The following is a 26,189-nucleotide window of genomic DNA, read 5'->3' as shown; positions in this document are numbered from 1 at the left end:
CTATCAAAGGTTCTGGGCCATAGAGCTCCATAGTAAACTCAGCTCATAGGAGATGGCTGTCAAATTCAGGAGGCAGATGCTTCCACACACTGCTTTGTAGATACTAGGCAAGGCATTGCTAGCAGCTCTAACCCCTGGGAGGTCCAATTTTGTGAGCCAACAATGCCAGCATCCCATCAGTCTACCCATAGCACATTGAGCTGTTGTGCTGCACCTTGGTCTGAGCTGTCCTGTCCATAGGTGCTTTGGAAGGTTTGGGAGATAACCAGGGAGGCCTGTTGCCAGCAGCACTCCGGCTGGGCCAACCTTCCCATTCCCTTCACATTCACCACCAGCTGTGGGAAGGGGAGGGATGTGGCCCCAGTCTGCTCCACTCCATCATCTCCCCTCTGGGCTGCTTAACTTCATTGCAGACAGCAGCAGGAAGTGGAATGACCTTGGCCCTGTCCACTCCACTTTCCCAAGTGATGCAGCTGGGAGCTGGGCTCAAGGGAGCAGAGGCTGGGTCTGCTCCAGTGAGTGGGGATGGGCCTGACCCCTGCTGCCAGCACCAAGCTTCCCAGTAATCCCCCAAGTCACACTGCTTGGGGAAATGGGTAGAGTGGTGGTGGGGCAGGAAGAGGAAGGGCACGGATTAGAAGAAGGGGTGGAACAGGAGTGGGATGCGGCAGATCATTAGCAGGAAGAGGCAGGACAGAGTGGGGTTGTCCTGGGTAAGGGATGGCCCTGGAGTTGGTAATTGGATCTTTCCTGGGTGCTGTTGAAGCAGCTGGTGTACAGCTTCCTGAGCCAGGAGAGCAGGAAGAACTGGCTCCCACCAGATCACTATAGTATTTCAGCATCACCAGAGGTGATCGATCAGGTGGGGAAGTCCCAACTGTACTGTCCTGTGTTCCTAAATATGTGACCCACCCATACTGGCATCAGGCCTTTCCCTTCCCTACTGCCAATGGGCTTGGGCCACCAAAATCAGAGTTTAGTTTATTTCTCAACAGATTCCCTTCCAAACAAGGCAAGGAAACTGTATGAATGTATGGGCAGGCCCCATGCTGCTCAGCTCCCAGGAACTAGGATTCATTCCAATTCCCTTTGTCAGAAGGTGCAGCAAAAGCAGGATCTGTATTTGCATAAGTGCATGGTGCCCTGGCCTGCAGACAGTACTTGGGAGTCAAACACTGGCCAGTAATTACACCACAAACAAACAATTTTAAAATGTTCTACAACCCAATAAAAAGATAATTGAGGAGCTACTGCAAATGCTGCCCTTTTCCTCTTAGGCAATGGAAGGGAAGCTGGGCCATCTCCTGTTGGCTGGCTCAGAGCAGGCCCGGCAGATGGCACACACTGACAGGACAGTTAAGAGACCTTTGCTGCGAGCATGGCACTTGCTGGTTGCTAGGGCTCCCCTCTCTCCTGAAATAGTTTTCAATCTCCCGATCAAAACTCTCCGCAGAGTATTTTTTTAGGGTGTTCACTGGAGCAAGCAAATATTCTTCCGCAAGCCCATAGGCAATGTGACTGCTGGCAATGGGGGGACAGCTGACCCGGCTGCCACAATCACCAGCCGCTCCTCGGTGAAAAAATTCCTCAGTCTGCATGCAGGTTAACTTCTGTTTGAAGAAGCGGAGATGTGGCTTCTTATGCACAGAGGCCAGCATTAAGGGCGTCCAGTCTTCCAGGGGAGGCTGGCATAAGGATGCCTGTGTCTTCCCTGTATGCCAGGATAAAGGACTTGTGTGTGGCTGTGCTCCCTCTGTGCTGCTTTGTGCCCTCCGGGCACCAGTGTCCTTTGACAGCAGTGGCTGGGGTTTGGGAGGTATCTGTCCGCTGGGCTCTGCTGATAAAAGCTGTCTGTGTGCATCATGCAGCTGGTGTAACTCCACTGTCATTCCCTTCCCCTCCCGTCTGCAATACACAGAATCATCTTTGGAATGGGCCTCAGGGTACCTAGAGGAGCTCTGCCAGCCAAGCTTTGAATCCCTGAAACTCTCCAGCCATTCAGCAGGTTTCTGTGGGGCTGTCAAGGAGTCCTTATTCTTAGGCACTGGCTGTTGGACACCTGTTCCCAGAGGCTCTGTGGGTCTTTGATGCTCTCTGCTCTCTCTCAGCTGCATGAACTTCTGCCCAGACTCTGGAATCCTGGGCTCAAGAGACGCCTTGTGGTTGGAGCTCAGGTATTTCTCAAGGTATGGGAGGCAAATGTCTTTCTTGACAATTGGGATTATGGAGCAGGGCTTCAGCCACTGCACAAACTCCAGCAGCTCTGGAAAGGAGGAATGGTCTGAGTAGGGTACAAGGTGAACACTGGGATGGGTGATCTTCAGTGGGCGGCTGGTGGGAAGAATGGCAATGGTGGGGTGCTGCTGGTTCCAGCTAACCATGGCTTTCCAGGAGATTTCTGAAACGTCCACACCATAGATCCAACCGGCTCCTTCCTCAGCAGTGAACACATCCACCAGGCCCAGCACTTTAATCTCCTCCAGCCTCTTCGGACTCACCACGATCCAGGTGTGAAACTCTAAGGCCAAGTCCACCAAGAGTGACTCTTTGCCCAGGCTGTAGACACCTGGGAAAGAGCAAACAAGGGGGCTCAGGAACTCAAGACCTAAACAATGTTTTGCAAAGTCAGCAAAGAGTGCCTGGGACTATTAGCAGGCTGGGAATGCGTGGAATGGGGACTACAGGAAGAAGCAGGCCCCTTGCCAATCCCACTGGAAGGGAAGGAAAACAGCCCCCTACATATGCAGCACACTTTAAAGGAAATGAAAATTCATTCCTCCCTGCAATGTCAACAATCAGGACATCAGCTTATACATAAAGCTACTCTCTGATTAGCAGACATGCTCACTACATCTGTCCTCTGAGCAGGTCAAAATGCACAGCCCAGGCTCACCAAGCTGTCTCTCCTGCCTCATGTCCCCTCCTATTGCAAATTTCCCCGCCCCCCCACCCCGGTCAGGCCCTCAGTGCCCCAGAAGTACAGTCAGTTGCCAGGGTTTGACAATCAGTCCAGCCCAAATGCCTACTCACCAATCTTGACCTGGTGATCTGGGTGAGCTCTAATCAGCTCTTTGATCTGTTTGGTGGCCTGCTGCCGAGAGGGCAGGTGGACCACAGGGTCACAGTTGGTGTTGTCCAAGTAGAGAATGTCAATTTGTTTCTGGTTCCTTAGAGCAGGTTCCTGCAGCATGGTGGGAGCGTAACGAAAATCACCTGGCATAAGACAAAATCCAGAATACGCAGACATGGGAGCCCAGCTGGGTAGTTCACATACCACTTGGCCATGGCACACACTTACTTTCAATCCTGAGCCTGACAGTCTGGGAATACAGCAGAGCCCCACTGCCTGATTGCTCTAGCCCCAGGGCCATCTGAATGATGCAGATTTAATCCTGGCTTATTTCTGCCCAAGGGACACAAGAAAGAGGGCCTGGCATGTGCAGGAAAGGGAAAGGGGGTGACCTGTGATGGAAGCACAGGGCTCTGGCAGAGACCCAGAACAAAGCATGCTCAGAGCAAGGCAGCTAGAGGGTCTCTGGACCATGGATTGGGGGCTCATACCTGTGTAGAGGATGACACCAAAAGGACCCTCAAAGAGGAACATGACTGACCCAGGACAGTGGTTGGCATCTATCAGGGTCACCGTTATGGTCTTTTTACCAACCTCATCAAGGGGCACCATGTGGCTCTGCCCTACTTCCAGGGGCCAGATCCAGCGCTCTGCCACCTGGAAATAAGCAGAGGGACAGTCAGGTGGAGACAGCATCAGACCCACTTCCCCCCCAAACACAGGGATGAGGGCTCCTTCCCCATTCATTTAGATCATCTGCTGCCCTGAGGACCTAGCTCCATTCCCTCTACTGCTTAGTGCTGGGCTGTACTTTGCTCTTCAGCCATGAACTTCCTTGCCATGTGCTACCTTTCCCTGGGCAAGAGGCCCCACTGGCTAGCCCCATGGGAGAAAACATTCTCTTCCAGGAGGCAGGTACAGCAATCCATTCAGAGCATCTCCCAAGGACAGGCTCTGTTCTTATCTTCTCAGCAAGCGTCATGGCAGACCCATGGGGCTGGAAAAGCAAGTCCAATGTTGGATCCTTCTCAGTCTGACTCACTCTTCATTCATTAAAAAAAATGGCAGTTCCTAACTCCCTCCAAAAGTCTGGTCCCAAGCAGTGCTCCCTGTAAGCTGAGTGCTTGGGCAACTGCCCAGAAGAGATGCAGGCGATATCCAGCTGACTAATGGAGCACCCTCAGCAGCCACAGCCAGCAGCACGTTTCTACTGATGGGGCACATCCCCATATGCCTTAGTGCACATATCAAAATTTATTTCACCCACAGATAGAAAAAATTAAAGGAAACCCTGGTCCCAAAATGCCCCTTTCTCATGTCAGACTTTTGAGTAGCAAATACAGGAATTGTGTTCTCAACCTTCTAATGTTTGGCCTTATTCAACCATGGCTCTGGATTTGGCCCCGAGCTGCTGTCTAGCTTTGTGGGCTGGCTCCTACCTTCAACCGGTGGTGCAGGATGCGACCTGTGATGGGAGAGCAGTAGAGTGGCCGGTTCCAAGTGCTGGATAACCCCACTGTGTGGTCAGAATGCATGTGAGACAGAAAGAACAGGCGAGCATAGCTGGCTTTCCTGATGCTCCAAAAATCCACTGCAATGGGTGTGCCTGGGATGAGAACTCCATTCATGGCCCGGACACTTAGCTAGCAGACAGCACTGCACTACAAAGCAGATTCACATTTTCACCATTAAGACTTTCAAGGCTGGGGTTCTAGAGCATCAGCGGAAATACTGGAGGTGGGGAGGGCACAGAACAAAGGGCTGAATCAGAAAGGGCTGCAGGTACCTCACCTCAGCTGTCCATGAGGCTGAAATGAGAGCAGAGGGGCTGTAAGCCAGGACTTGAGCTGAAGCAGAGCTGTGCACCACACGGGTGTTGGGACTGACCCACTCCCTCAGAAGAGGACAGGACCAACCCGTCAGCCCACAATATAGTGAAACTTCGGGACAGCAGCAGGATTGCTGGGATCAGCCCCGCGCTCCGCTAGCAGGGGTCCTATGTGAACAGCAGCGTGTGGAGTGAGCGCGTCCTGGCTGTCTCTACTGGGGCTCATGACCAGGCGGTTACGTGTTGTCAGCACCTCGGGGTCTGCTCACTGGCGGAGGCTACAATGTTTCTCTTCCTCGTGCCTCGCTTCAAGCGCCTGGGCTCACGGGCTGACCGCTGGGGAAAGCCCCGGCCCCGCTCCTTCCGCCCGTGCAGCAGCCGGCTCCCTACTCTAAAGGCCCGGCGCTCCAGGGCAGGGAACCCCCGTGATCCGCCACCAGCGCCCGAAATCAGAGCGGTTCCGGCCCAGGCTCGGCGCGACGCCGGCTCGGGAGGGGGACGCGGCTGGGGGCTGCGATGGGCTCTGGTGCCGGGCGCCCTTGCAGCGCTGTAATCCCGGCCGGGCCGCAGCCTCCCCGCGGGCGGGGGGGGGGGGGGCAGCGCGCGCCCGCCGCCCGCAGTCGGGAGCGACGTGACAGACGTGGGCTGAGCGGCGGGAGCGTGCGAGGAAGCGCGGCCCGCCCAGACCCGCCTTACCGACCAACCGCCTTCTTCCCGCCGACAGCTCGAGCGGCAGCGGCAGCTTGGGGCTCTGCGCAGGCGCGCGGTGCATCACGGGAGCGAGGCCCATGAGGCGCCCGGGTCCTGTTGCTATGGTGAGGCCCAGGCCGTGCGCCGCCCGGGAGAAGGGCATGCAACGCATGCGTAGTGCTACCGCGGTGCTCCGCACCGGCATGCAATGCGCGTCCGCGGTGCGAGGGCACGTCCGGGCGATTCGGGGTGAGACTTCCGGTGCGTGTTCGCAAAGGAGCCGGGTGGTGACGCCAGCTCCCGGGGGTGCTGGCGCCTGCAGCGCCCTCCCAGCGCCCGCGGGATGCCCTACTGGGGAGCGGAGGAGGCCGTGGCGGAGCTGCGCCGCGCTCTGTCCAACCGCCACGCGCAGGCCGACCGGCTGCGCTACCGCAACGTGCTGCTGCGCGTGATCCGGTAGGGCCCGCGCGCTCGCCGCCCGGCTCTGGCGGGCTGGGCCGGGTCACCGCCCTGCAGCGGCGTGTGGGGACGGGGCGCCGGGCTCGCGCGGGCAGGGGGCGCTGCGGGCTTGCTCTGAGGGGTGTCTCTGCTCTGGCGGGCGCAGGAGCATGACCCAAGGCGTGGACGTGTCCGGGCTGTTCATGGAGATGGTGAAGGCCAGCGCCACGGCGGACCTCGTGCAGAAGAAGCTGGTCTGGTGGTACATGTGCTCGTACGCCGCCCTGAAGCCCGATCTGGCGCTCTTGGCGCTCAACACCCTGTGCAAGGACTGCTCCGACCCCAACCCTATGGTCAGAGGCCTCGCTCTGCGCAGCTTGTGTAGCCTCAGGTATGGCCGCTGCTGGCCAGAGAGCGGACCCGTGGCCGTTTTTGTGGTCTTGGCCGTGGGGATCGCAGTGCAAAGCGCTGCTCTGTTTCTTAGGTGAATGCCGCTGGCTGTTAGTCATGGACTTAGCGATCGCCCCCTCTCCGAGAAAGTGGCAGGGTGTGTGTCAGTGTTCCCGCTAAACACTTCTAGCTATGTGTGGGTTTTTCCATCTTCCTGCAGGATAAATTGTTTCACGTGCACCAAGGTACATGTGGATCTGCACCACCACCAGCAGAAACAAAAACCTAGTTGTGGGTGCTAAGCAGCTGGGTGACACGTGATTCTCTCCTGAGCTGCACAGGTGCTCATCTTAGAGTGAACCCTGTTGTAGTAAGGTTATGCTCTTTCTGTGTTTAATACTGATGCAACTGGAATGCTATGTCCATGTTGGACATTTAAGAAGGATGCTGATAAGTATCAATTATCTTAGGTGTAACAAGGGCTGTTTCACCACCTTTTGATATTTGCAGCAATGGCATACATGCTGCTCATCTTAATTTGCCTCTTCTACTGGTCCTATCGGTGACAGGTAACCTCTGTTTTTTTTAATCTTCTTCCCATCTCCTGCTATATAAATCCTGGATTTTTGCCTACTCTAAATCTGAGGAAGTGGGTTTTATTCATGAAACAAACCAGCAGTTGTGTAGCACTTCGAAGGCTAACAAAATAATTTATTAGGTGATGAGCTTTCATGGGACAGACCCACTTCTTCAGATCCAGGGCTGTCCCATGAAAGTTCATCACATAATAAATTATTTTGTTAGTAATTAAAGTGCTACACAACTGCTGGTTTGTGTTGTTAAAATACAGACTAACATGCTCACGTCTCTGTTACCCACAAAAGTTTATTACCTAATAAATATTTGCCAGCTGTTAAGGTGCTACAGAACTGCTTGTTAGCTGATAAATATGAGAGGGTTCATGGAAGGATCACAAAAATGACTGAAGCTTTGGGAAATCTGTCTCAAAGCAGTGGTTTTCAACATGTCTGAGGGCCATGCAGTTAGTATTAGTTGCTGCGCACAATGGTAAATAGGTGGAAAACTGCTGTCCTAGAGTTGTTACATCAAGCACCTTGCATTTATTTAAAGAAATGGGCTGACTTGATCACAAATTTTAAACACTTCGCCTAGAAACAAATATTTGGTAACGGGCTTGTCAATTTAGTGCCGAAAAATATAACAAGTTTCAGTACTTGGAAAGCTAAAGCTTGACCAGTTCAGACTAGAAGTAAGGGGCAAATTCTTAAAGTTGAGAGCAATTAATAATAGGACAATTTACCAGAGGTTGTGATGGATTCTCCACTGGCAACATTTTAAATCAAAATTTGATGTTTTTCTAGATATTCTCTGGGCCAAATAGAAAAAATAATTCAGGGTCCTTCTATGGTCTGTGTTATGCAGTGTCAGACCAGATTGGTTTTATAACATATTTATCTGAATAGCAGTGCCCAGCTTTTGTAAACACAGAGAGGGTGAGGGATTCAGGACTTCACAATGACATAAATGCCTTGAGTGTTTTCTTCATGCTGTATAATTCTTTTAATGGTTACCAGTTTGTAGGGAAATTCTCAAAAGAGAACAGCAAGGAAACCTCTTGGTTTGTAAAAGTAACGAAGGGTCTTGTGGCACCTTATAGACTAACAGAAAAGTTTGGAGCATGAGCTTTCGTGAGCACAGACTCACTTCATCAGATGAAGTGAGTCTGTGCTCATGAAAGCTCATGCTCAAAACTTTTCTGTTAGTCTATAAGGTGCCACAGGACCCTTCGTTGCTGTTACAGATCCAGACTAACATGGCTACCCCTCCGATATTTGGTTTGTAAAAGTGGCTGCTGTAGATGGGGGAGCTCTTAGGATTTCTTCATGGATTTTGGATGAATCCAGCATGTTGCATACTTATTCATAGGATGCCTGGCATACAGGAGTACATTCAGCAGCCTATTCTCAATGGCCTGCGAGACGCAGCATCCTATGTGAGGAGGGTTGCTGTTCTTGGCTGTGCAAAGATGCACAATCTCCAAGGGGACGCAGAAGTCGGTAAGTTGAACAGGATGGTCATAACTTGATCCCAGGGCTTATGCTTCTGAATCTTATCATGTACATAAACTTTATTTAGATCTCCCTATTTAGCGTCATGGCACCCTGTCTGGCCTGGATTCACTGGGCTATGCTCTGGTTCTTAGATCTTGTGGGGCAGGGGACAGCCAGCCTTTGTAAATAAGGCAGATCCCCAATGGAATCTGCATCTCAAACATTTGAGATGTGACACAATGAGTTTTGCTCCTTTCATATCTGCTTTCTCACTGGGCGAGTTTTTTCAGACATCATCTTTATCACTGGGGTGGAGGTCCCTTTCCTGATGCTTTCTCTTTGTGCTGTGTGTGAGCGTCTTCTAGCATCTGACTGGAAGACATGCAGTGATACTGGATGTAGAAAGCTTGTTCGCATAGCTCTGCCATGCTCTTTTCCTGGACAGTCAAGGATATTTGTAGTTTGCTGGTAACATGTCTTCCTTCCCAGACCCTGTGACATGGTCCCCATATTTCTGAGGCTGCTCATGGACAGTGACTTGACTTTGCCTGAGTAGACGCAGTGACTGTTGAGTCTCTGGTGTACGTGCCTTTGTGTCTCTGCAGATGGTGTTCTGGTGAATGAGTTATATAGTCTGCTTCGTGACCAGGATCCCATTGTAGTGGTGAATTGCCTGAGAGCTCTAGAAGAGATTCTGAGGCGGGAAGGAGGAGTTGTCATCAACAAGCCCATAGCCCACCACCTTCTGAAAAGGTCTGTTCTCTCTGACACCAGAAACTTCACACCCGTGAGCTCCCCCTGCAGCCTGTATGTCAGCAGAGCGGATGTCTCAGTGCCTGGCAGAGCTGAGAGGAGGCTTTGGAAAGAAATTTGAGTAGTGTCAGGCGCTCCTCCCCCATTATAGGAGAGTGCCCAAGTAATCTCACCACTGCATGTGAAATGGGATCCCTTTCCAGTGATGTACAGAATGAACCTGCATTTCTAAGAGCCCAGGAGCAGTTTGGGGCCATATACTGATTTATTTAGACTCACAGTTTGTACCATAGCTTATGTAGAGTGTGTTTTTTCCCTGGCACAGCTGTGACACATCGGAGTAGGACCAGCTGTTCTAGTTTGTCTATCCCGCTACATCCCAATATGTGTAGCGTGGCCAGGGTGGTGTCTGATGGAGTCAGTTGCTCTGACAGGTGTGAGTTGGTTTGGTCAGAGGAGTGGCGTCCTTTTGTCTTTCCTGAAGCCATGCACCTTCTCAGTGTTTCTCTGGTTTAGCGCTTGAAATGACTGAGAGTTTAGCTTCAATGTGCATGTGAACTGATTGGCTCCCTCTACAGACACTGCTGGTATCTGAATATATACACCTGCTAATGACTGGGTGTACTGAAACCATACAAAGTGCAATGGCTGCAGGCTCTGCTTTGGAATTATCCTTGTATAATGCTGCATCTCTTGTGAACTGCTTACTGTAGGTGCTACTTTCTTTGTAGAATGTCTGATTTAGACCAGTGGGGACAGAGTGAGGTGCTGATGTTTCTGCTGCGCTACAAACCCCGCAGTGAGGAAGAACTGTTTGACATCCTCAGCTTACTAGATGGGTACCTCAAGAGCAGCAGCCCCACTGTTGTGATGGCAGCCACCAAACTCTTCCTGATGCTGGCCAAGGACTTCCCTCAGGTACAGACAGATGTCTTAATTAGAGTGAAGGGACCCCTGCTGGCTGCCTGCACCTCTGAGAGCCGGGAGCTCTGCTTCACTGCCCTGTGTCACGTGCGCCAGATCCTGGGAAGCCTGCCTGGCAACTTCAGTAGCCATTACAAGAAGTTTTTCTGTTCCTACTCTGAGCCCCACTATATCAAATGCCAGAAGATGGAAGTGCTGTGTGAGCTGGTGAATGATGAGAATGTGCAGCAGGTGCTGGAGGAGCTGAAGAGTTACTGCACTGATGTGTCAGCTGAGCTCGCCCAGGCGGCCATCTTCTCTATAGGTAAGAGCTCTGCTTTTGTTTCAGAAACAGGGAATTGTCTCTGAAATCCCTCGCATAGCCTTTTTCCACTGAAAAAAAGCCCAGGTCCCTGACAGCAGCCCATGCTGTGCTGAGTATTTCACAATTGCTCTGCCTGGTCTGGGTGCTCCAGAAACACTAAGTTGCTTGCAAGGCATAGGCTTCCAGCAAGCATGGCTGGGTTTTCAACAGAAGCTGATGTGCACAAGATGTGTCCACCTACCCAATAGGCTAATCTTATTTCTGAGCATAAAAATAGGGAAAGATAATGAACCCGTGGATTGGATGGGTGGGCTCTAAATTTCTGGGTAGCACTCTAAACGTAGAGTTAAGGTGGTTATAGGCCCCTAATACATCGCATTTAAAATTTGTTTATAAAGTGGGTTATTCCCTTAGATGTCCAAGTCTTTCTCACGTGTGTGTGTGTGTGTGTGTGTGCGTGTGCGCATGTGCGCTGAGGGAACTACAGGGTGTCGTGAGCGGTGGATTTGTTTTTCTGCTGTAACAACAGGCTAGCAAGCGCTTTCAGACAAAAGAGGATATCACTAATGTGACTTTGTGGTAGATAGTGTAAGCACACCTGTCTTTCTCTGACCACAAGCTTAACTTGTTCCCCTTGGTGTCTTATCAGGCAGCATTGCCAGGACATACACAGAGCAGAGTGTGAGGATTCTAACAGAACTCCTCGGGCTTAAGCAAGAACATATCACTTCAGGTAAGGATTTGTAGCTGTTCGAGTTCCTGGGCTTGCTTGCTTGCTTCACATTTTCAGGACATAGCCTCACCAGTTGGTGAGGCCAGAATATCCAGCTCTGGTAGAGTCATGTGGCTGTGACAAACCTGGATGCCAGGAGGCTTTGAAGAAAAGTGTATCAGATAGCATTCTTGTGTTGCGCTGACTTGGCTCACTCAGAATCTGTTGGACCTACTAGGTGGTAAATTGTTCTCGTGAGTGGTGAAAGCTATTGAGATACTGCATATTTTGTTCCACTGCAGCTGTGGTGCAGGCTTTCCGTGATCTGGTATGGCTGTGTCCCCAGTGCACAGAAGCTGTGTGCCAGGCTCTGCCCAGCTGTGAGGAGACCATGCAAGACAGTGAGGTACGGAGGCTTCATGCTGTTAGCTGATTGGCATGAGATGAGGGGGAGGAATATGTTAAGTAAGCTGCGCTTTCATTGCAATCTTGGTTCTGCTGCTGAATGCGAAGAAGTTCAGGGTGAACCTGCCATCCTGAACCCCCTGTGACAATTCTCCTTTCATGTAAACTCTGGTAACAGAGCCAGCTCTGCTTGGAGTGGCCAAACAAGTATTGGACAGGCCATGAGCCCCTTGGAGGGAGAAGAATTACTTGGGGTGGAATGAGAGCGCATGTCTTTGTTCAGTTTAGTCCCTTCCCTGTTAGTCAAATTCAGGCTGAATCTCAAGAGCATCTGAACTCTGGAAGCTCCTAGGCTGTAGAAGAGCCTCTCCAAGGGGGTGCCAGGCACCTCTGGCCTTTGAATCTGTGAGCACCTGCTATTTGGCAGCTTATAGCAGCACTGTAAAGCCCCTTTTGGGCTAGAACAACGGAGATCCCACCATGTCCCTTAAGCCCAGGTGTAACCACTGCATTTAAGGCATATAGCAGGGTGGGCTGAACTTGCTCAAGAGTTAGAGCTGAACTAGAGTTTGAGTCTGGATGTGGAACATACCCAGGCCACAGCATGATTCCATCACCTCTCTGTAAAAGACTGTTGCAATAATCCTTCCCTGGCATTAAATCGTGGGTGTTTCTGTGTTAGTTGGTGTTTAAATATTGGGAGACACTGGTCTGGTTTACTCCTCTTTCCAGTAAATAGTCTTGAGCTGAGAGCCATCCTGATAAGCCAGAGGCAGAGGTTCTGTAATTCTTCTCAAGGGTATTGAGGGCTATAAGGTGCTTTGCTACTTCCTGCTCTCAGTGTTGAAGGAGTCTTGTTAGTGCCTGCCGCATCAGTCCTCCACAATACAAGCATTGCTGTCTAGATGTCTGTAGGCATTGCTCTCTCCAAGCAATAGGCACATACAAACCCCCAAGTCCTGCAAGCAGCCTTCTGGGCTGCTCACGTCCTGTTCCACGAAATGTTCAGACCTCAGCTTGACCACTCCCTAAAGGACAGCATACACTGGCTTACAAGGCTCAACTCAGGATCTCCACTTGGTTTAACATGTAGCACTTACGTAGGTTATAGTGAAAGCTGACTTTCTACCCAACAGCAGAGATTCTAATGATAATAAAAGTGTTAAAGCAGATGGTTACATGCAAAGGAAAAACATAACATGATGTGCCTTTGACGGGAATGTCTTAGGAGCCATTTTGGCTCTGCATCCTACAGGATAGCTTCCTCCAACTCCTTCGCTCAATGTTTTAGCCAGGGTGATTGAGCTTCCCCTTTCACATCAGGCTTACTGACTACTTGTCTTCAGAGATGGAAAGATACCGGGATGTTTCTGTGGCACCCCAGTTATTCCAGACAAGATCTTTATCTCAAAATAGTTTTCTCCCCTTCCTCCAGCTGTCCCTGTTAGCTTTCTTCTGAGGTCTCCATACACTCTCTTTTAGCATTGGATTCAGCATGTTAAACTTTTGTCAGGAGACCCCCCCAGTATGCAATGGTCTGTCAGGGAGATAAGCTTTTCCTGACGGGAGAGGTTTGTCTCAAGGCATAGTACCTCTGAGTGACCTACCAAGGGATCCTTATACTCCTGTGTACTCTTTTGCTCTCTGTGAGTTGGGGTCAAAGAAGTCTGTGGTTCACAGATTGTACTAGAAGTGCAGAATGAAGTGATTTGGCTCTGGTGTTTGTTTACCCAGGGCAAGCAAGCATTGATCTGGCTCCTTGGAGTGTATGGGGTGAGAGTTCCCAATGCTCCCTATGTGCTAGAGGACTTCGTAGAGAATGTGAAATCCGAGATGTTTCCGGTGGTGAAGATGGAGTTGCTGACAGCTTTGGTCAGACTCTTCCTGTTTCGTCCTGCTGAGTGTCAGGACATACTTGGGCGATTACTCTATTACTGCATAGGTGGGTACATCTTGATGAGACTTGCACCCTCAGCCCTTTGGTGAATTTGTCTTGGCACCTGCTGTATTACTGTACAGGTGGGTGTGACCCTGCTGAGGACTCTTGTGCACACTGCAGTGACAGAGAATTTTGTGGCAGAAAGTCCTCATCAAAGATCTTGACAAGTTTTAAAATTGTTCTTGACATCCTTTTAGGTAGAGAAAAATGCAGAATGCACAATCTAGCCCTCTTCCCATCTTCCTCTTTGTGCTTGCTCCTTTGTTTACTGTGATCAGAAGTTAGCGGCAGGACTTTCCACTGCCTGCCTAGGCCAGACAAGGACAACCCTGTTAGGATACATTCTTATACGCTGATCCAAACAAGTTACCATAACCCCGATATATCACGGTGCCACTCTGATGTACTTAGGTACCGCTCACTGCCTTGTATGGGGTGGTTCGAGCCTAGCATTGCTATCCATCATCCTGTCATTTTAGAACAGCAGGGTCCAACACGGTTGTCACTCACCACATGTGGTGAATAGGACACCATATTGTGGAGAATATGGCTCTCGAGCATTTAGCATGGAGGGGCTGGGAGTACCTGTCTCTGGGGGAAGGTGTTCAGTTAGAGTGGGAGCAGGGGGGCTGTGGCAAATATAGAAAGATGACAACCATAAGTGTGGTGATAGTTGAATTTCTATTGGATATCACTGTTTTAGAACGTGTCTTGAACCTACTTCAGCATGTCCCTCGTTATCTGTGGGAAGTATATTCACACCAAGATGTTTCTTAATGAGGTGTTCCGTTATCATCCCCCTGGAAAGTGTTTGTGGTATATGCCTAGTAACTCTCAGATATAAGTGTTTCTGCACTATCTGCCCTGTTCTTGCCAAATTCTGGAAGCAGGGTCTGCCTCTTCCTCACAGCTTCACTTATATGTGAACAAAGTCTTGGCCACTGTGCGGTACGTGCCCTTCGTCTTGCTGTGCTTACCACCTTCCTGCTGCTGCTTGTCCCCAGATCCGCAAAGCGGTAGAGGGACTGGGTGGCCCCCAGAATACGGCATACACCGCCCAGAAGCTACCTCTCTGTCTCTCATCTGCGAGCGCTAGCCTGCCCTCACTGAGCATCTGTTTGTATTTCCAGAGGAAGAGACTGATATGGTGGTACGAGACCGGGGGCTATTCTACTATCATCTCTTACAAGCTGGTGTGGAAGAAGCAAAGCAGGTGCTCTGCAGCCCCAAGGCTGATCCCACCCTGGGGCTGCTGGTGGATCAGGCTGATCGACCTGTGAACAAATGGGCTTCAGAGTTTAACACTCTGGTGCCTGTATATGGGAAAGTAAGCTGGGCTGCCATCACTGCTAACCTGGCAACAGAGCCTCACTGCGGCAGCTTTCTCTTCGCTGCTCCCATGACTGCAGGAACAGGTAGTCACATGTTCAGCTAGAAAACTACCTTTCACTGTTAAATGTTTTGTGTGACCCACTAGGGGGATTCTAGGTTTCGATAATGAAATCTTGAGTACAAAAGGCTGTTGCTGGGGCCTGAGCGTTTGACTGGCTGTCCAGTCTATTCACCCTGGTGGAATATTAGATGCATTACATTTCCCCGGTTTGTGTTGCTGAGAGATTCCCCAGACTCTTGATGTGACTGTGTGCAGTGTTGTCTGATGCCATTTCTCACATTGTTCCCATATTTGATTTCAGAGTCCCCGATTTTGGAAGGGAATAATGAAGTTCTCCAGGTTCATTCTGATGCAGGTGGTTTGACTTTAATCCCCAAGGCGAACCTGACTGCAGAGCAGTTTGAGAAGACATGGCTAAGTCTGGATGTGAACTGCCAGCAGGCTCTGCCCTGGCATGGAGCTGCTCACCCAGACACCATACAGACTGCACTTGAGGTTGTCCACATCCAGACAATTGCTATGAGCAAATCTGGTGCCCAGCCGTGGAAAGCCTATGTGAGTGCTCAGGACAAGTCTGGCTGTCTCTTCCTCGCAGAGCTGCTGCTTGAGACTGAGAGCTCAGAGATGCAGGTTTCAGTGAAGCAGAGCGAGGAGAAGACTGAGGCGCTTCAGCTCTTTATCTCGGTGTTAAGAACTGTAATGGCGACAATCCTAGGGCTGAAATCCTGATTCCTCTAAGCCCTGCTCAGAGCAGATTCACTTGGGCACAGGAAAGATCTTGTCTAAGGTTCAGTGTGGTATTACTGAAGTTAAATTGCTTTTTTCTACATTTTTATAAGCAGTTTAGACAGCCTCTGATTTGCTTTAGAGCTGTTATTAGTGGCAGTGGGAACAGTGTGTGGGCCAGGAGCAGCATATATAATGGGAGTGTAACCAGTTGCTCTATGTATTTACTGCATTATAATGAGGGTGGGAAGATGAAAAAATCCTTGCAACTCCAGAGACTGGGGATGGGTCATCAGTCTGACACATCTGATGTGGTCACTGTAGCAGGAGCAGCCCCAGTGCTGGTTACATGAGTATAAGAGATTAAATATTGGAGTCAGATTTCTTGAGAGGACGGGGAATGGAGTGAGCCAAATAGGAAGTGTAAGTCTAAGTAAGACTTACTTGGAACCAGAAGCAAACAAACTGGTTGGAGTGGACACAGCCCCAGGCTTAGACATAAATCTCGTTAACCAGTTAAAGAGCATTTCTGAGAACTTGATCCTGGAGTTTGCATCCCACGTCTGTCAGCATGAGGAAGCGATAGGACAGAATAACTCCTTGGTAGTGTTTCCAGGAGAGTCTTCCAGTGCTCGCCTTGGTTCCCTTCTCAAGGGATCTAACCTTTCCATCAGTGAGTGCAGGTCTGTGGGGAGCTTCCCTTCAGGGTTAGAGCAGCTTGGTTTAGAGGGATTTGAATTTAGGAAGGGTGTGTGTTAGAAATAAATTTACTCATTTTATAGCTGAAAGATTTGTCATGAATTCTTATCTCAGCTTTTAGATGGTGTGGTGATGGAACTAGAAGCCCTTGAGAATGAGTAATCCTAAAGCTACAGTGGGCTTGAATTAATAAGGCATAACCTGACTAGACTAGATCACTAGGCCAGATGACTCTTCACTGCTTATGCTAATGTTTGCACCACTGCAGCTGGGCACAGTTAACTTGTAATCTTCACAAGAGGATTATTTACTTTGTTTAAACCAACTTCTGCCCAGACTTAACTAGGACTGTTATGTAAAGCTTCTTAAGCTAAGCAACATTTGGCCCCTTTGCTCATAAAATCCTGCTAGGGCTCTGTCCAACGGTGTGATATATCCATATCCTGATCTTATTGCTGCAGCTTTCATTCACTTTTTATTTATGTGCCCCCTTTCATTGCTCAGTTATTAATTCCCCACTAGATCCTTGTGGGGCAGCTTGTCACTTCTAGATATTTGTCACATATAGCCTTGTGTTTCTGTTCGGCTTTTTCCCCCTCCCTTTGAACAAGGGAAGCCAGACACACTTAGGTATATTATGTGTACTACTTGTTTATCTTTGTGCATTTCTCACAGTTGAACTTGACTACCTCGTGTCTAGGCTTCCTTTCACTTAACACCTGTCTTGGGTTTTTTGCCTTTTTGTCTCTCTGATCTATTTGAATAAAGCACAGAATTACAATGGTGGCCTAATTACCTAGTGTGATTGTTATTGGAACTGAATTAAGTGTGCTCAACTGTTGCCTTGATGCAAATAATAAATTTTTGTGAAGCTTGAAAATAACAAGTTTCTGACTCAGGCAGTTCTTGCCAGCGAAGTCTCTAATTCGGCCATGTCAAATTTGCGGCCAAAGGGACGCATGTGACCAGACTGATTTCCGCTCCTCCCTCCCCCCACCCTCTTGTTTTTTTTCTGGAATTTGACTAGATGATGATAAAACATCTAAGTGCGGCCTGCCCAGTAATGGGATTGGCATTTGCCCTGCCCACCTCAGCATCTGCCTGGGCAGCTGCAGGTAGAGAGCTGCGGGGGGGCAGAGGAGTGCAAGGCACAATAATATAGGGAGGGGATGTGGGGGTGAGTGCAGTGTAAGCCTCAAGGGGCCTGTGGGGGCAGTGGAATGGGGGGTGCATTGCAGGCCTCAAGGGGCCAGGGGGTGATGCAATGGGGACTGCGTTGCAGTAAAGGGAATAAGAGTCTGAAGCAGGGGAGAAGGAAGTGCAGAGAAACTGGGAGTTGCAGGGGAGTGGAAGTTCAGTGTAAGCCGGAGAGGAGTGCGGAGGGGAGTGCAGTGTTTCTCCTTCAGTGGAACTGAAAGGAAATCCTTCTGGACTTCAGACAGTAGCCACAGAAGCGGTGAAACCCTGACCTGGTCTCTCTCTCCATCACGTCTTCCCCTAATGGGGGTCACCCACTCCTACCCAGTCTCCCTTTCCTCTCCCTGCTTCCTTTATGAGCTGCTATATAAAGTGAGCAGCGTAGACATACTCTTAGGCTTCGTCTACACTAGGCCAAATGTTCGAAATGGTCATGCATTGGCCAGCAGATAGGAGTAAGGGGATTTCAAAGTTGGTGGGGTCCTTTGGAAAAGGAGCCCAGTTTGGAAGAGCCGCACAGCAACGAAAAGCAGCGATTTTGAAGAGCCATGGCTGCTGGCATGCTAATGAGGTGCTGAATATGTATTTCTGCACCTCATTAGTAATCTTCGAAATGGCCATTTTGAAGATTTGGGCTAGTGTAGACATGGCCTTAGTGTTTCTCTGTGGGGCTCCATGCTACACTCCATACAGGTTTTTGTTCAGCCACTGCTCCTGAGTGGCTGGATTTATTAACTTCAAAGTCCTGAAATAAAGTCTACAAGTTCAAATCAACTGTCCGTGTTTTAGAGGCCACTCCTAACTCTTCCTTTATGCGTATTTGGTTCCCCCTTTATTCTACATCAGGAGATTCTTGCTTACTGCTGCACTTACACTGCTTGCAACAGTTTCCTGTTCCCTCCTCTTGACAGAGACCAGCTGTCCTCCAGGCTCCGCTGTGGGATGGTTAGTGACACAGAGGTGGACTGGAGCAACTCCCTTTGGGGGTATGTCTATATTGCCCTCCATTTCCCCAATCAGATCCCATGTAACCAAGTTGCAGAGGCCTGGAAACTGACACAGGCTCATGCAAAGGGCAAAAAAAGAGTATTGCAGAAGTGCCCCACCCAGGCGGGGGCCCTCCATTTGGGTTTCAAAGCTCAGGTGTTGGCACAACTGGGAATGTTGACACAGCTATTTTTCGCTCTAAGGCTGTCAGCTTGCTTGGGCTCTGAGGCACACTGCCATGGCTTTTGACTTCTGTGTGCAGTGTAAATGTACCTTCAGCGTCCATCCTGTTGCTCCCATACTTAGGGAATGGCTCCTTTCTCCCACAGACATTAACTCCGTCTTGGGCTGCTGAGTGTCTGCTCTTGCTACATTGGGGGCTTGGGAGAAGCAGTGCAGAATTTGCTACGAAGCCTGTAGTAACGCCTCTGATAAAGCTGCCTGCTCTGGCTGCAGCTGGGATTAAGCACAGACTGTAGCTGGGTGTCTCTTACCACCAGCTGGTGGGACCTTTCATGTGAGTTGAGCTCACTTAATCGCGCCCCAGTTGTTATGGATGATGGGAGCCTATTTGCACTATGCAGTAATCAGCAAAAACACCCTGATACACTGTCAATAACACCTCACGTTTACACAGTGATCTGTAACCTGGGTTCGCTTCCTGTGTGGACCTGACCTTTGAATCCTAGACTTGCCTTAGCCGAGGCTTACCTTGGGGAATGATGAACTTTATGAGAAACTTCATCTGGGAAGCTGTGTATTTTTACAGTAAATGCTTATTATAGAACTTGGCCACACCCATGTGCAGAGGAGCAAGACTGAGGGATGAAATAGCCTGTCAGGACTTTACCCAGCTCTGTGGAGGAGGAGTCTCCTTCAGTCACTTACCCTGGAGAGGGAGTGACAGATGCTGAGCTGACCAGGAAGGAAGGAAGTTTCTACAGTTGTAGACTCAGTCCTTTCAGGAAGAGGAATAGCTGCAGGGGCAGCTTGGTTTCTGTATGAACTTCATGTAATTCAAGGGAGAGACATATTAAAATGAAGAGCCCTAGGAATTTTGAGGAGCAAACCGAGTGCATTGTGGAGGCACTTCTCTCTGATATCTTAGGGGAAGATGGAAGTCCTGCTTTCCGCACTCTGGAGACAGACTCTACTGCTGCGTCATGTGCAGGTAAGTTCACCGGGAACCAAAGCCCTGGAGGGAGGCAGGAGGCTTTCTTGGCTGAAAATTCTAGGTAAATGTCCTTTTGGGGTCTTCCTGGAATGGATAGAGATGGGGGCTGCAATACAGGCTGGTATGGGTCAGTAGCTCCATGAGTCTCCCGGGAAATGCAAGGAGAGTAGTGTTGCTTTTCCCTCATCTGTGATAAACCATTTCCCTCATGTGGGGTATGGAGAACTGTGTTACTGCAAAGAATGATCTTTCCATTGAAATGTGATGTGAATCTATCCATCACTGAAAACCCCAGGCTATATCACGAGTGTGAGGATTAAATATATATGTAAATAGCCGGTAGAGCAACTTGGATTTTTGCTCTCAAATGACAGGTATTTGAGAGTGAAAAGTAACTTGTCTTAATAGTGATGGGAGGAAAAAGCATAACTGGTCCTGGTTCTTGTAACCAACAAACCTAATTCTTAACTTATCAAGTACCAACACTGTCCTTGGTGCTTAACAAATGAGAATATGGTCTGTCCTGGGGAGTGCACGCTCTAGTTCAAAAGCAGCTAAAAGATCCTGTACAGTTGCTGGGAGTGGGTGGAAGTGGGAGCTGCTGTAAGCTAGAGATGTAAAATCGCATTTGGGTAACCAGTTAAATGCTGGGTTAAACGAGTTAACTGATAAAATGGGTTGGTGTATGTGGCTGGGGAGGCCACTTCAGCCTGGAGCAGTCCCGCTGCCATGGACAGGAGCTGCTGTGATCAGGGTGGAGTGCCCTGCCTGCGGCATGTGTTGGGAACTGGGGCTGCTCTGGCTTGGCTGGAGTGTCCCTGCCAGTGGTGCTGCTGCAGGTGAGAGGCACCCTTGCCTGTGGGGGCCTAGAGGGGCTAGAACAAACCCCTACCCCTAGCCCACCTATGGCAGGCAGGGGGATGCTCTAGCCCATTCCAGTTAACCATTGCCAGTAAGCCTCATCCATTTAGGATGAAACTTACCAGTTAACCTTTAACATCCTACTATAAGCGTCAAGCAGCATTCATTCCTCAAAAGCTTCATGCAAGCCTGCTCGGAGGAGCGAACTGAAGGAAGAAAGGAAAGTTTGGCCAAGAGTGTGTCTCCCATCCACCTGTTCCTTGTGCTGGGCTTTCGCTGGACTAATGGGTCATGTACAAGTCTCTTTCCAGTGACTAGAGTGCTGTGAAAACAACCATGTGTATGGCTGCATCTCAAATTTAAGTTTTCTTGAGTCTGTAAAATCTAGTGTTTGGAAGAAGGTGTTAAATGAGAGTTCCACGAAGGGGTGTGAGCTCCTAAGTATTGAAATATCCAAATATTTAGACTGAGATCGCAAATTAGCAACGTAATACGGAAGGGCAACTAGGACTTACCCAGATATGGGTGGGGAGTTGGCAACTGTGAGAAAGTTGCCCAACGTGTTGTCTTCCATGGCTTACACTTTGGCATACTTTAAATTCTCAGGGCTGGTGTTTGCCTCCAGCTGAATTGTTTTGGCAAATTTCCAGGAAGGATAATTGTCATTTCTTAGAATGCGTTTAGGAAAAAGCATGTTTTGCTCCATCTTTAATTTTAAAAACGATTCTACTGCACTGGAGCAGGAATTTGAAACTTGAGCAGATTGCACATTTGTGTCAAAATTATATCATTTCTGTGGGAAAAGCCCAAACTGGCCAAATTAGTAAATCTTTGAAAAATTATTGTTTGTACATATTAGAAACTTAGTTTGACAGGTGAATTTGCTGAAGATTTTGCCTCTCCTGAGCACACTCTAGCCTGGAAATACAGGGAATAAGCAGGACTCCCTTGGCAAATGCTGCTCCCAGCTGATGGAGGCTGCTCGGGTAACTGGACACCAAAACAGAAGTGCAGCCTTGCAAATGTGCAAATAACTGCTTTATATCTGTGGGTATCCTCACCTGGGAATGTTAATGCACATATCTGTGGCTCATTTTTGGAGATACAGATCATAGAATCATAGAACACTACGACCGGAAGGGGCCTCGAGAGGCCATCGAGTCCAGTCCCCTGCCCCGACGGCAGGACCGACCACTATCTACACCATCGCTGATAGACATCTATCTAATCTGTTCTTAAATATCTCCAGCGAGGGAGATTCCACAACCTCCCTTGGCAACTTATTCCAGTACTTGACCACCCTGACAGTTAGGAACTTTTTCCTAATGTCCAACCTGATGTGGATACAAATTTTCTGCTTGTGCAGGGCTCTACAGCGAATCTCTTGCTAGTTCTCATTCCCCGCCACCCCCCGCCCCCCCGAACCTGGCTGCAAGGTAGCATGGAGAAAGAGGAACTAATGGACTGGGCACTGGGGAAAGTTGGCAGGATAGTCTCAGAACAGGGTCTGATAAAGGTAGGGAACTGGAACATGAAGTCATAGGCCATGTCAGATGGAGGGACGGGGACAGAAAGGATCAAGCTTGCGGAAGGCTGGGGGCAAGGACAGAAGAGTCTCACTATTAGATACAGTTTCCTCCAGAATCTGGATTTGAATCCAGGAGTTGTCTGTGTTGCTCTGTTAGCAAACAGCTATGTAACACCCTTGGCAAACTGCCTCATATGAGTCAACAGTGTGATGCTGTTGCAAAAAAGGCAAACGTGATTCTAGGATGCATTAACAGGTGTGTTGTGAACAAGACACGAGAAGTCATTCTCCCACTCTACTCTGCGCTGGTTAGGCCTCAGCTAGAGTATTGTGTCCAGTTCTGGGCACCGCAGTTCAGGAAGGATGTGGAGAAATTGGAGAGGGTCCAGAGGAGAGCGACGAGAATGATCAAAGGTCTAGAGAACATGACCTATGAAGAAAGGCTGAAAGAATTGGGCTTGTTTAGTTTGGAAAAGAGAAGATTGAGGGGGGACATCAGAGCAGTTTTCAGGTATCTAAAAGGGTTTCATAAGGCAGAGGGAGGGAACTTGCTCTTCCTTGCCTCTGAGGATAGAGCAAGAGGCAATGGACTGAAATTGCAGCAGGGGAGGTTCAGGTTGGATATTAGGAAAAAGTTCCTAACTGTCAGGGTGATCAAACACTGGAAGGAATTGCCAAGGGAGGTGGTATAATCTCCATCACTGGAGCTATTTAAGAAGAGGTTAGATAGATGGCTTTCAGGGATGGTCTAGAAAGTGCTTGGTCCTGCCATGAGGGCAAGGGGCTGGACTCGATGGCCTCTCGAGGTCCATTCCAGTCCTACTCTTCTATGATTCTATCTGTTGCCTGATCTTCATAGTCAGCCTAGTTCTGTTACCAGTGATGTTGCTAACTCGAGTAGTGGAAGTCTGTGCTGTGGAACTGAACTCTGCTGAGGACCCAAATGCAGCCTCAGTGTAGGTTCACACGATAGACTCTGGTTTTTAGTCGTCTGGATTTTTTAATTCGGAACTTTAGATAATATATGATGATATAACTGAAGCTCCTTCTATAATGCATGTGCACAAGGAGTCCAAATAAAGGTTGCATGGGAAATCTTAACTCTGGCATTTCCTGAGTGCCTGACTTCTCATTCTTTTGACACGGTTTACGTAATACAGTTGTTTAAAATATTATATCTGAAACGCATTTTTCACCTCACTCACTTTACCTGCAGACTGCCTCCCTTTTTTCTCGTCATCTTAGAATTTCCATTTTCTGCAGCAGCAAATGCTTCAAGTACCTTTGATCCAGCTATTATTGCCAGTCGTCTGCGGAGACTGGGAGACCAATATAATGAGGACCTGGAGCAGCCTGCTCAGTGCACCATTGTTGGGGTAGCTAAGGGAAAGGTAATGACCAAGCACTGCTTTTTCAGGCCAGGGCATACCCCTTTCCTAAAATATATTGTAAAACCTCATACCTCTTTTTTCTTAAATGAGGTGCTGTTACGTGAGTGTCTTTTTGTCTTGATGTGGAGGAGCTGCTCTCTCATGATAAGGGAAGAGGAACAAAGAAGGGGAACTATCTGAATAGCCCCAAATCTATGTTAACTGACCAGGCATAAGCCTGGTCTGAGGTTGGAACTCACTTTGGCCCAGTTTCAATATGAATGCTCATGCACATCTCCTCAAAGCTCTTTGCAGCTGTAGTTAAATTAGAAACTGTCCCTCCTTCTCCCTTGGCAACATTGTGTGAAGTACAGTAGCACTGTACAAACACACAGTACATATAGTCACTGCCTGAAGACCTTACAGTTTGAGCTAGAGGTGCCAAGCAACATTAGAGGGCACTGGCCTCAATCACAGAGCAGAGCAAGTCAGACCTGGGTACCCTGTGGGGCTTTAACCATGACTTATTTTAATGGTGGCATTTTATAAAGCCTCCTCTTCTTGTTTCCAGGTGGAGGAATTTGGAGCCCTGGTGGATTCTCTCAGCAAGAGCTGGAGCAGCCGAAATCCTGAGCTGGGCTATGAGAGAGCTTTTCTGGCAGTGTCTGTGAAATTGTTAGCATACCTTGCCCAGAAAGTTCCAGATGTGGTCAGGCAGCTCAGGCTTGCGGAGCTGATTAATGGGAACCGTGAAGTGAGAGGATACATCCAGACCCATGGGGGCTGGGTGAGTGCTCATGGATTACTGACATTTTGTGTTTGGCACCTGTAGCTCTCTTCCTCTGCTGCTGTGTATTGACTAGGGAGTCATTCAGTGTTCTCAGGGCACCATACAGTGGCACTTCCAAGGTGGTGTTCAAATCCAGCCAACCTAGCTGCTCAGGCCTGTGGTGTGCCATGCTAGGGCATGCTCTGCCATTGACCCCAAAAGCACCTGTTTACTTTCCCTTGTAGTCCCATGGTTCAGGTGTTCTCTGTATGTGAAACACCACTTTGTTTATGTGTTTGTGGAATCCTGGTTCCACTGAAAGACACAGTATACTTCCCATTGTCTTCAACAGGGTGTCAGTCCTGTCTCAGCAACCTGGGAGTGTAATGTTTCTGCCCTAGAAAAAGTTCTTAAGGAATAAAAGCTAATCATATTTAGCACTTTCTAGTTCCTTTGGGCTTTAAAGACACTTTCTCTCAACCCCTTGTGGGGTGGAGCTCCCCCTTTAAAGCTAGAGAAACTGGGGCTTGGAAAAATGAAGTGACGTGTTGGATCAGAGGGAAGGTTGGCATATAAGCTGGGAGAAGAATTGGTTCCCCATCTTGCACTTGGGCCAGCTATTTTACTGCCACTTCCTTTAACCATAGTTCAACGTTTTCTCTTTTTTAGGAGAACTTTGAGAACTGATGCAAAAGGCCATGCTACCTCACCCCTGCCCAGCAGTGAAATGGAAACTATTAGACTGTTTCCTGAAAATTGTTTTCCCTTCTCTTTTTTACTTCTCTTTGCCCAGAAGATTGATCAAGTCAGTCACTGGACATCTCAACATGTGACTATTGCTCCAGACCTGATGTGGTTCTCCTGTTCCTGCACTTGTTTATTTACAAATAATTTGTACAATTTGACTGTTTCTCTCCAGCAGAGGCTGTAAATGCAACTTTTAAGTGTGAGGACTGACAGCAACACTTTCTTCCACCGTCTTTGGTGCTGAAGTCCTTCTCTGTTGTCATGCTGGGAAACAGAACAGCCAAAGGTCTGAGTCAGAGCAAGCCAAAGAGTACACTCTGAACAGGAAAAATGCTATTTATTCCAGCTCTCAAATCTGTGGGCTCTGCTAGCACTGAACAATCTTGGCCATCCTACTTCTCTAGTGCTTTAAGACTTAATGAATTTTTACAATTAGGGGAATTGTCTTCTGGTTGTTGAAAACCCAGTCAAACCACCTCCTGCTATCTAGGGCTACGTCTACACGTGCACCCAACTTCGAAATAGCTTATTTCGATGTTGCGACATCGAAATAGGCTATTTCAATGAATAACGTCTACACGTCCTCCAGGGCTGGCAACGTCGATGTTCAACTTCGACGTTGCTCAGCCCAACATCGAAATAGTCACAGCGAGGGAACGTCTACACGGCAAAGTAGCACACATCGAAATAAGGGAGCCAGGCACAGCTGCAGACAGGGTCACGGGGCGGACTCAACAGCAAGTCGCTCCCTTAAAGGGCCCCTCCCAGACACACTTTCATTAAACAGTGCAAGATACACAGAGCCAACAACTAGTTGCAGACCCTGTATATGCAGCACGGACCCCCAGCTGCAGCAGCAGCAGCCAGAAGCCCTGGGCTAAGGGCTGCTGCCCACGGTGACCACAGAGCCCCGCAAGGGCTGGAGAGAGAGTATCTCTCAACCCCCCAGCTGATGGCCGCCATGGAGGACCCCGCTATTTCGATGTTGCGGGACGCGGATCGTCTACACGTCCCTACTTCGATGTTGAACGTCGAAGTAGGGCGCTATTCCCATCCCCTCATGGGGTTAGCGACTTCGACGTCTCGCCGCCTAACGTCGATTTCAACTTCGAAATAGCGCCCAACACGTGTAGACGTGACGGGCGCTATTTCGAAGTTACTGCCGCTACTTCGAAGTAGCGTGCACGTGTAGACGCAGCCTAAGAGTATTAAA

At 49.1% G+C, this 26,189-nt stretch overlaps 3 protein-coding genes across 10 annotated transcripts; 2 read left to right on the top strand and 1 right to left on the bottom strand.

Moving 5' to 3' along the window:
• Positions 1-969: 969 nt before the first annotated feature.
• Positions 970-5,765, bottom strand: DCLRE1B (DNA cross-link repair 1B). Of its 3 annotated transcripts, none has more exons than XM_074977398.1 (5): positions 5,595-5,765; positions 4,510-4,586; positions 3,562-3,727; positions 3,031-3,213; positions 970-2,566 (listed from the first exon to the last, which is right to left on the bottom strand). In XM_074977398.1, exons 1-5 carry the CDS (start codon positions 5,758-5,760, stop codon positions 1,317-1,319), a joined length of 1,842 nt encoding a protein of 613 aa, XP_074833499.1. In that variant the 5' UTR covers positions 5,761-5,765; the 3' UTR covers positions 970-1,316. The 3 variants fall into 3 exon arrangements, with proteins under 3 accessions (XP_074833499.1, XP_074833500.1, XP_074833501.1); XM_074977399.1 differs by having other exon boundaries at positions 4,510-4,731; positions 5,595-5,725; XM_074977400.1 differs by having other exon boundaries at positions 4,510-4,878; positions 5,595-5,724.
• Positions 5,766-5,854: 89 nt separating this feature from the next.
• On the top strand, positions 5,855-17,135 carry AP4B1 (adaptor related protein complex 4 subunit beta 1). 4 transcript variants are annotated; one of them, XM_074977634.1, is made up of 10 exons: positions 5,855-6,044; positions 6,193-6,417; positions 8,364-8,494; positions 9,094-9,241; positions 9,973-10,469; positions 11,119-11,202; positions 11,484-11,587; positions 13,321-13,528; positions 14,656-14,940; positions 15,220-17,135. In XM_074977634.1, exons 1-10 carry the CDS (start codon positions 5,932-5,934, stop codon positions 15,645-15,647), a joined length of 2,223 nt encoding a protein of 740 aa, XP_074833735.1. In that variant the 5' UTR covers positions 5,855-5,931; the 3' UTR covers positions 15,648-17,135. The 4 variants fall into 4 exon arrangements, with proteins under 4 accessions (XP_074833735.1, XP_074833736.1, XP_074833738.1 ...); XM_074977637.1 differs by lacking the exons at positions 5,855-6,044; positions 6,193-6,417 and adding an exon at positions 6,965-6,985; XM_074977635.1 differs by lacking the exons at positions 8,364-8,494; positions 9,094-9,241.
• Positions 17,136-19,517: 2,382 nt separating this feature from the next.
• Positions 19,518-25,931, top strand: BCL2L15 (BCL2 like 15). 3 transcript variants are annotated; one of them, XM_074977711.1, is made up of 4 exons: positions 19,518-19,698; positions 23,357-23,481; positions 24,032-24,247; positions 24,899-25,931. In XM_074977711.1, the coding sequence occupies exons 1-4, from the start codon at positions 19,566-19,568 to the stop codon at positions 24,914-24,916; spliced, it is 492 nt and encodes a 163-aa protein (XP_074833812.1). In that variant the 5' UTR covers positions 19,518-19,565; the 3' UTR covers positions 24,917-25,931. The 3 variants fall into 3 exon arrangements, with proteins under 3 accessions (XP_074833812.1, XP_074833811.1, XP_074833810.1); XM_074977710.1 differs by having other exon boundaries at positions 23,354-23,481; XM_074977709.1 differs by having other exon boundaries at positions 23,336-23,481.
• The last annotated feature ends 258 nt before the right edge of the window (positions 25,932-26,189 follow it).

This window comes from Carettochelys insculpta, chromosome 26 (assembly GCF_033958435.1).
Source record: "Carettochelys insculpta isolate YL-2023 chromosome 26, ASM3395843v1, whole genome shotgun sequence".
NCBI classification, from domain to species: Eukaryota; Metazoa; Chordata; order Testudines; family Carettochelyidae; genus Carettochelys; species Carettochelys insculpta.
Note: the sequence above shows the minus strand (reverse complement) of the source record. Positions and strands in the feature narration are given on the sequence as shown.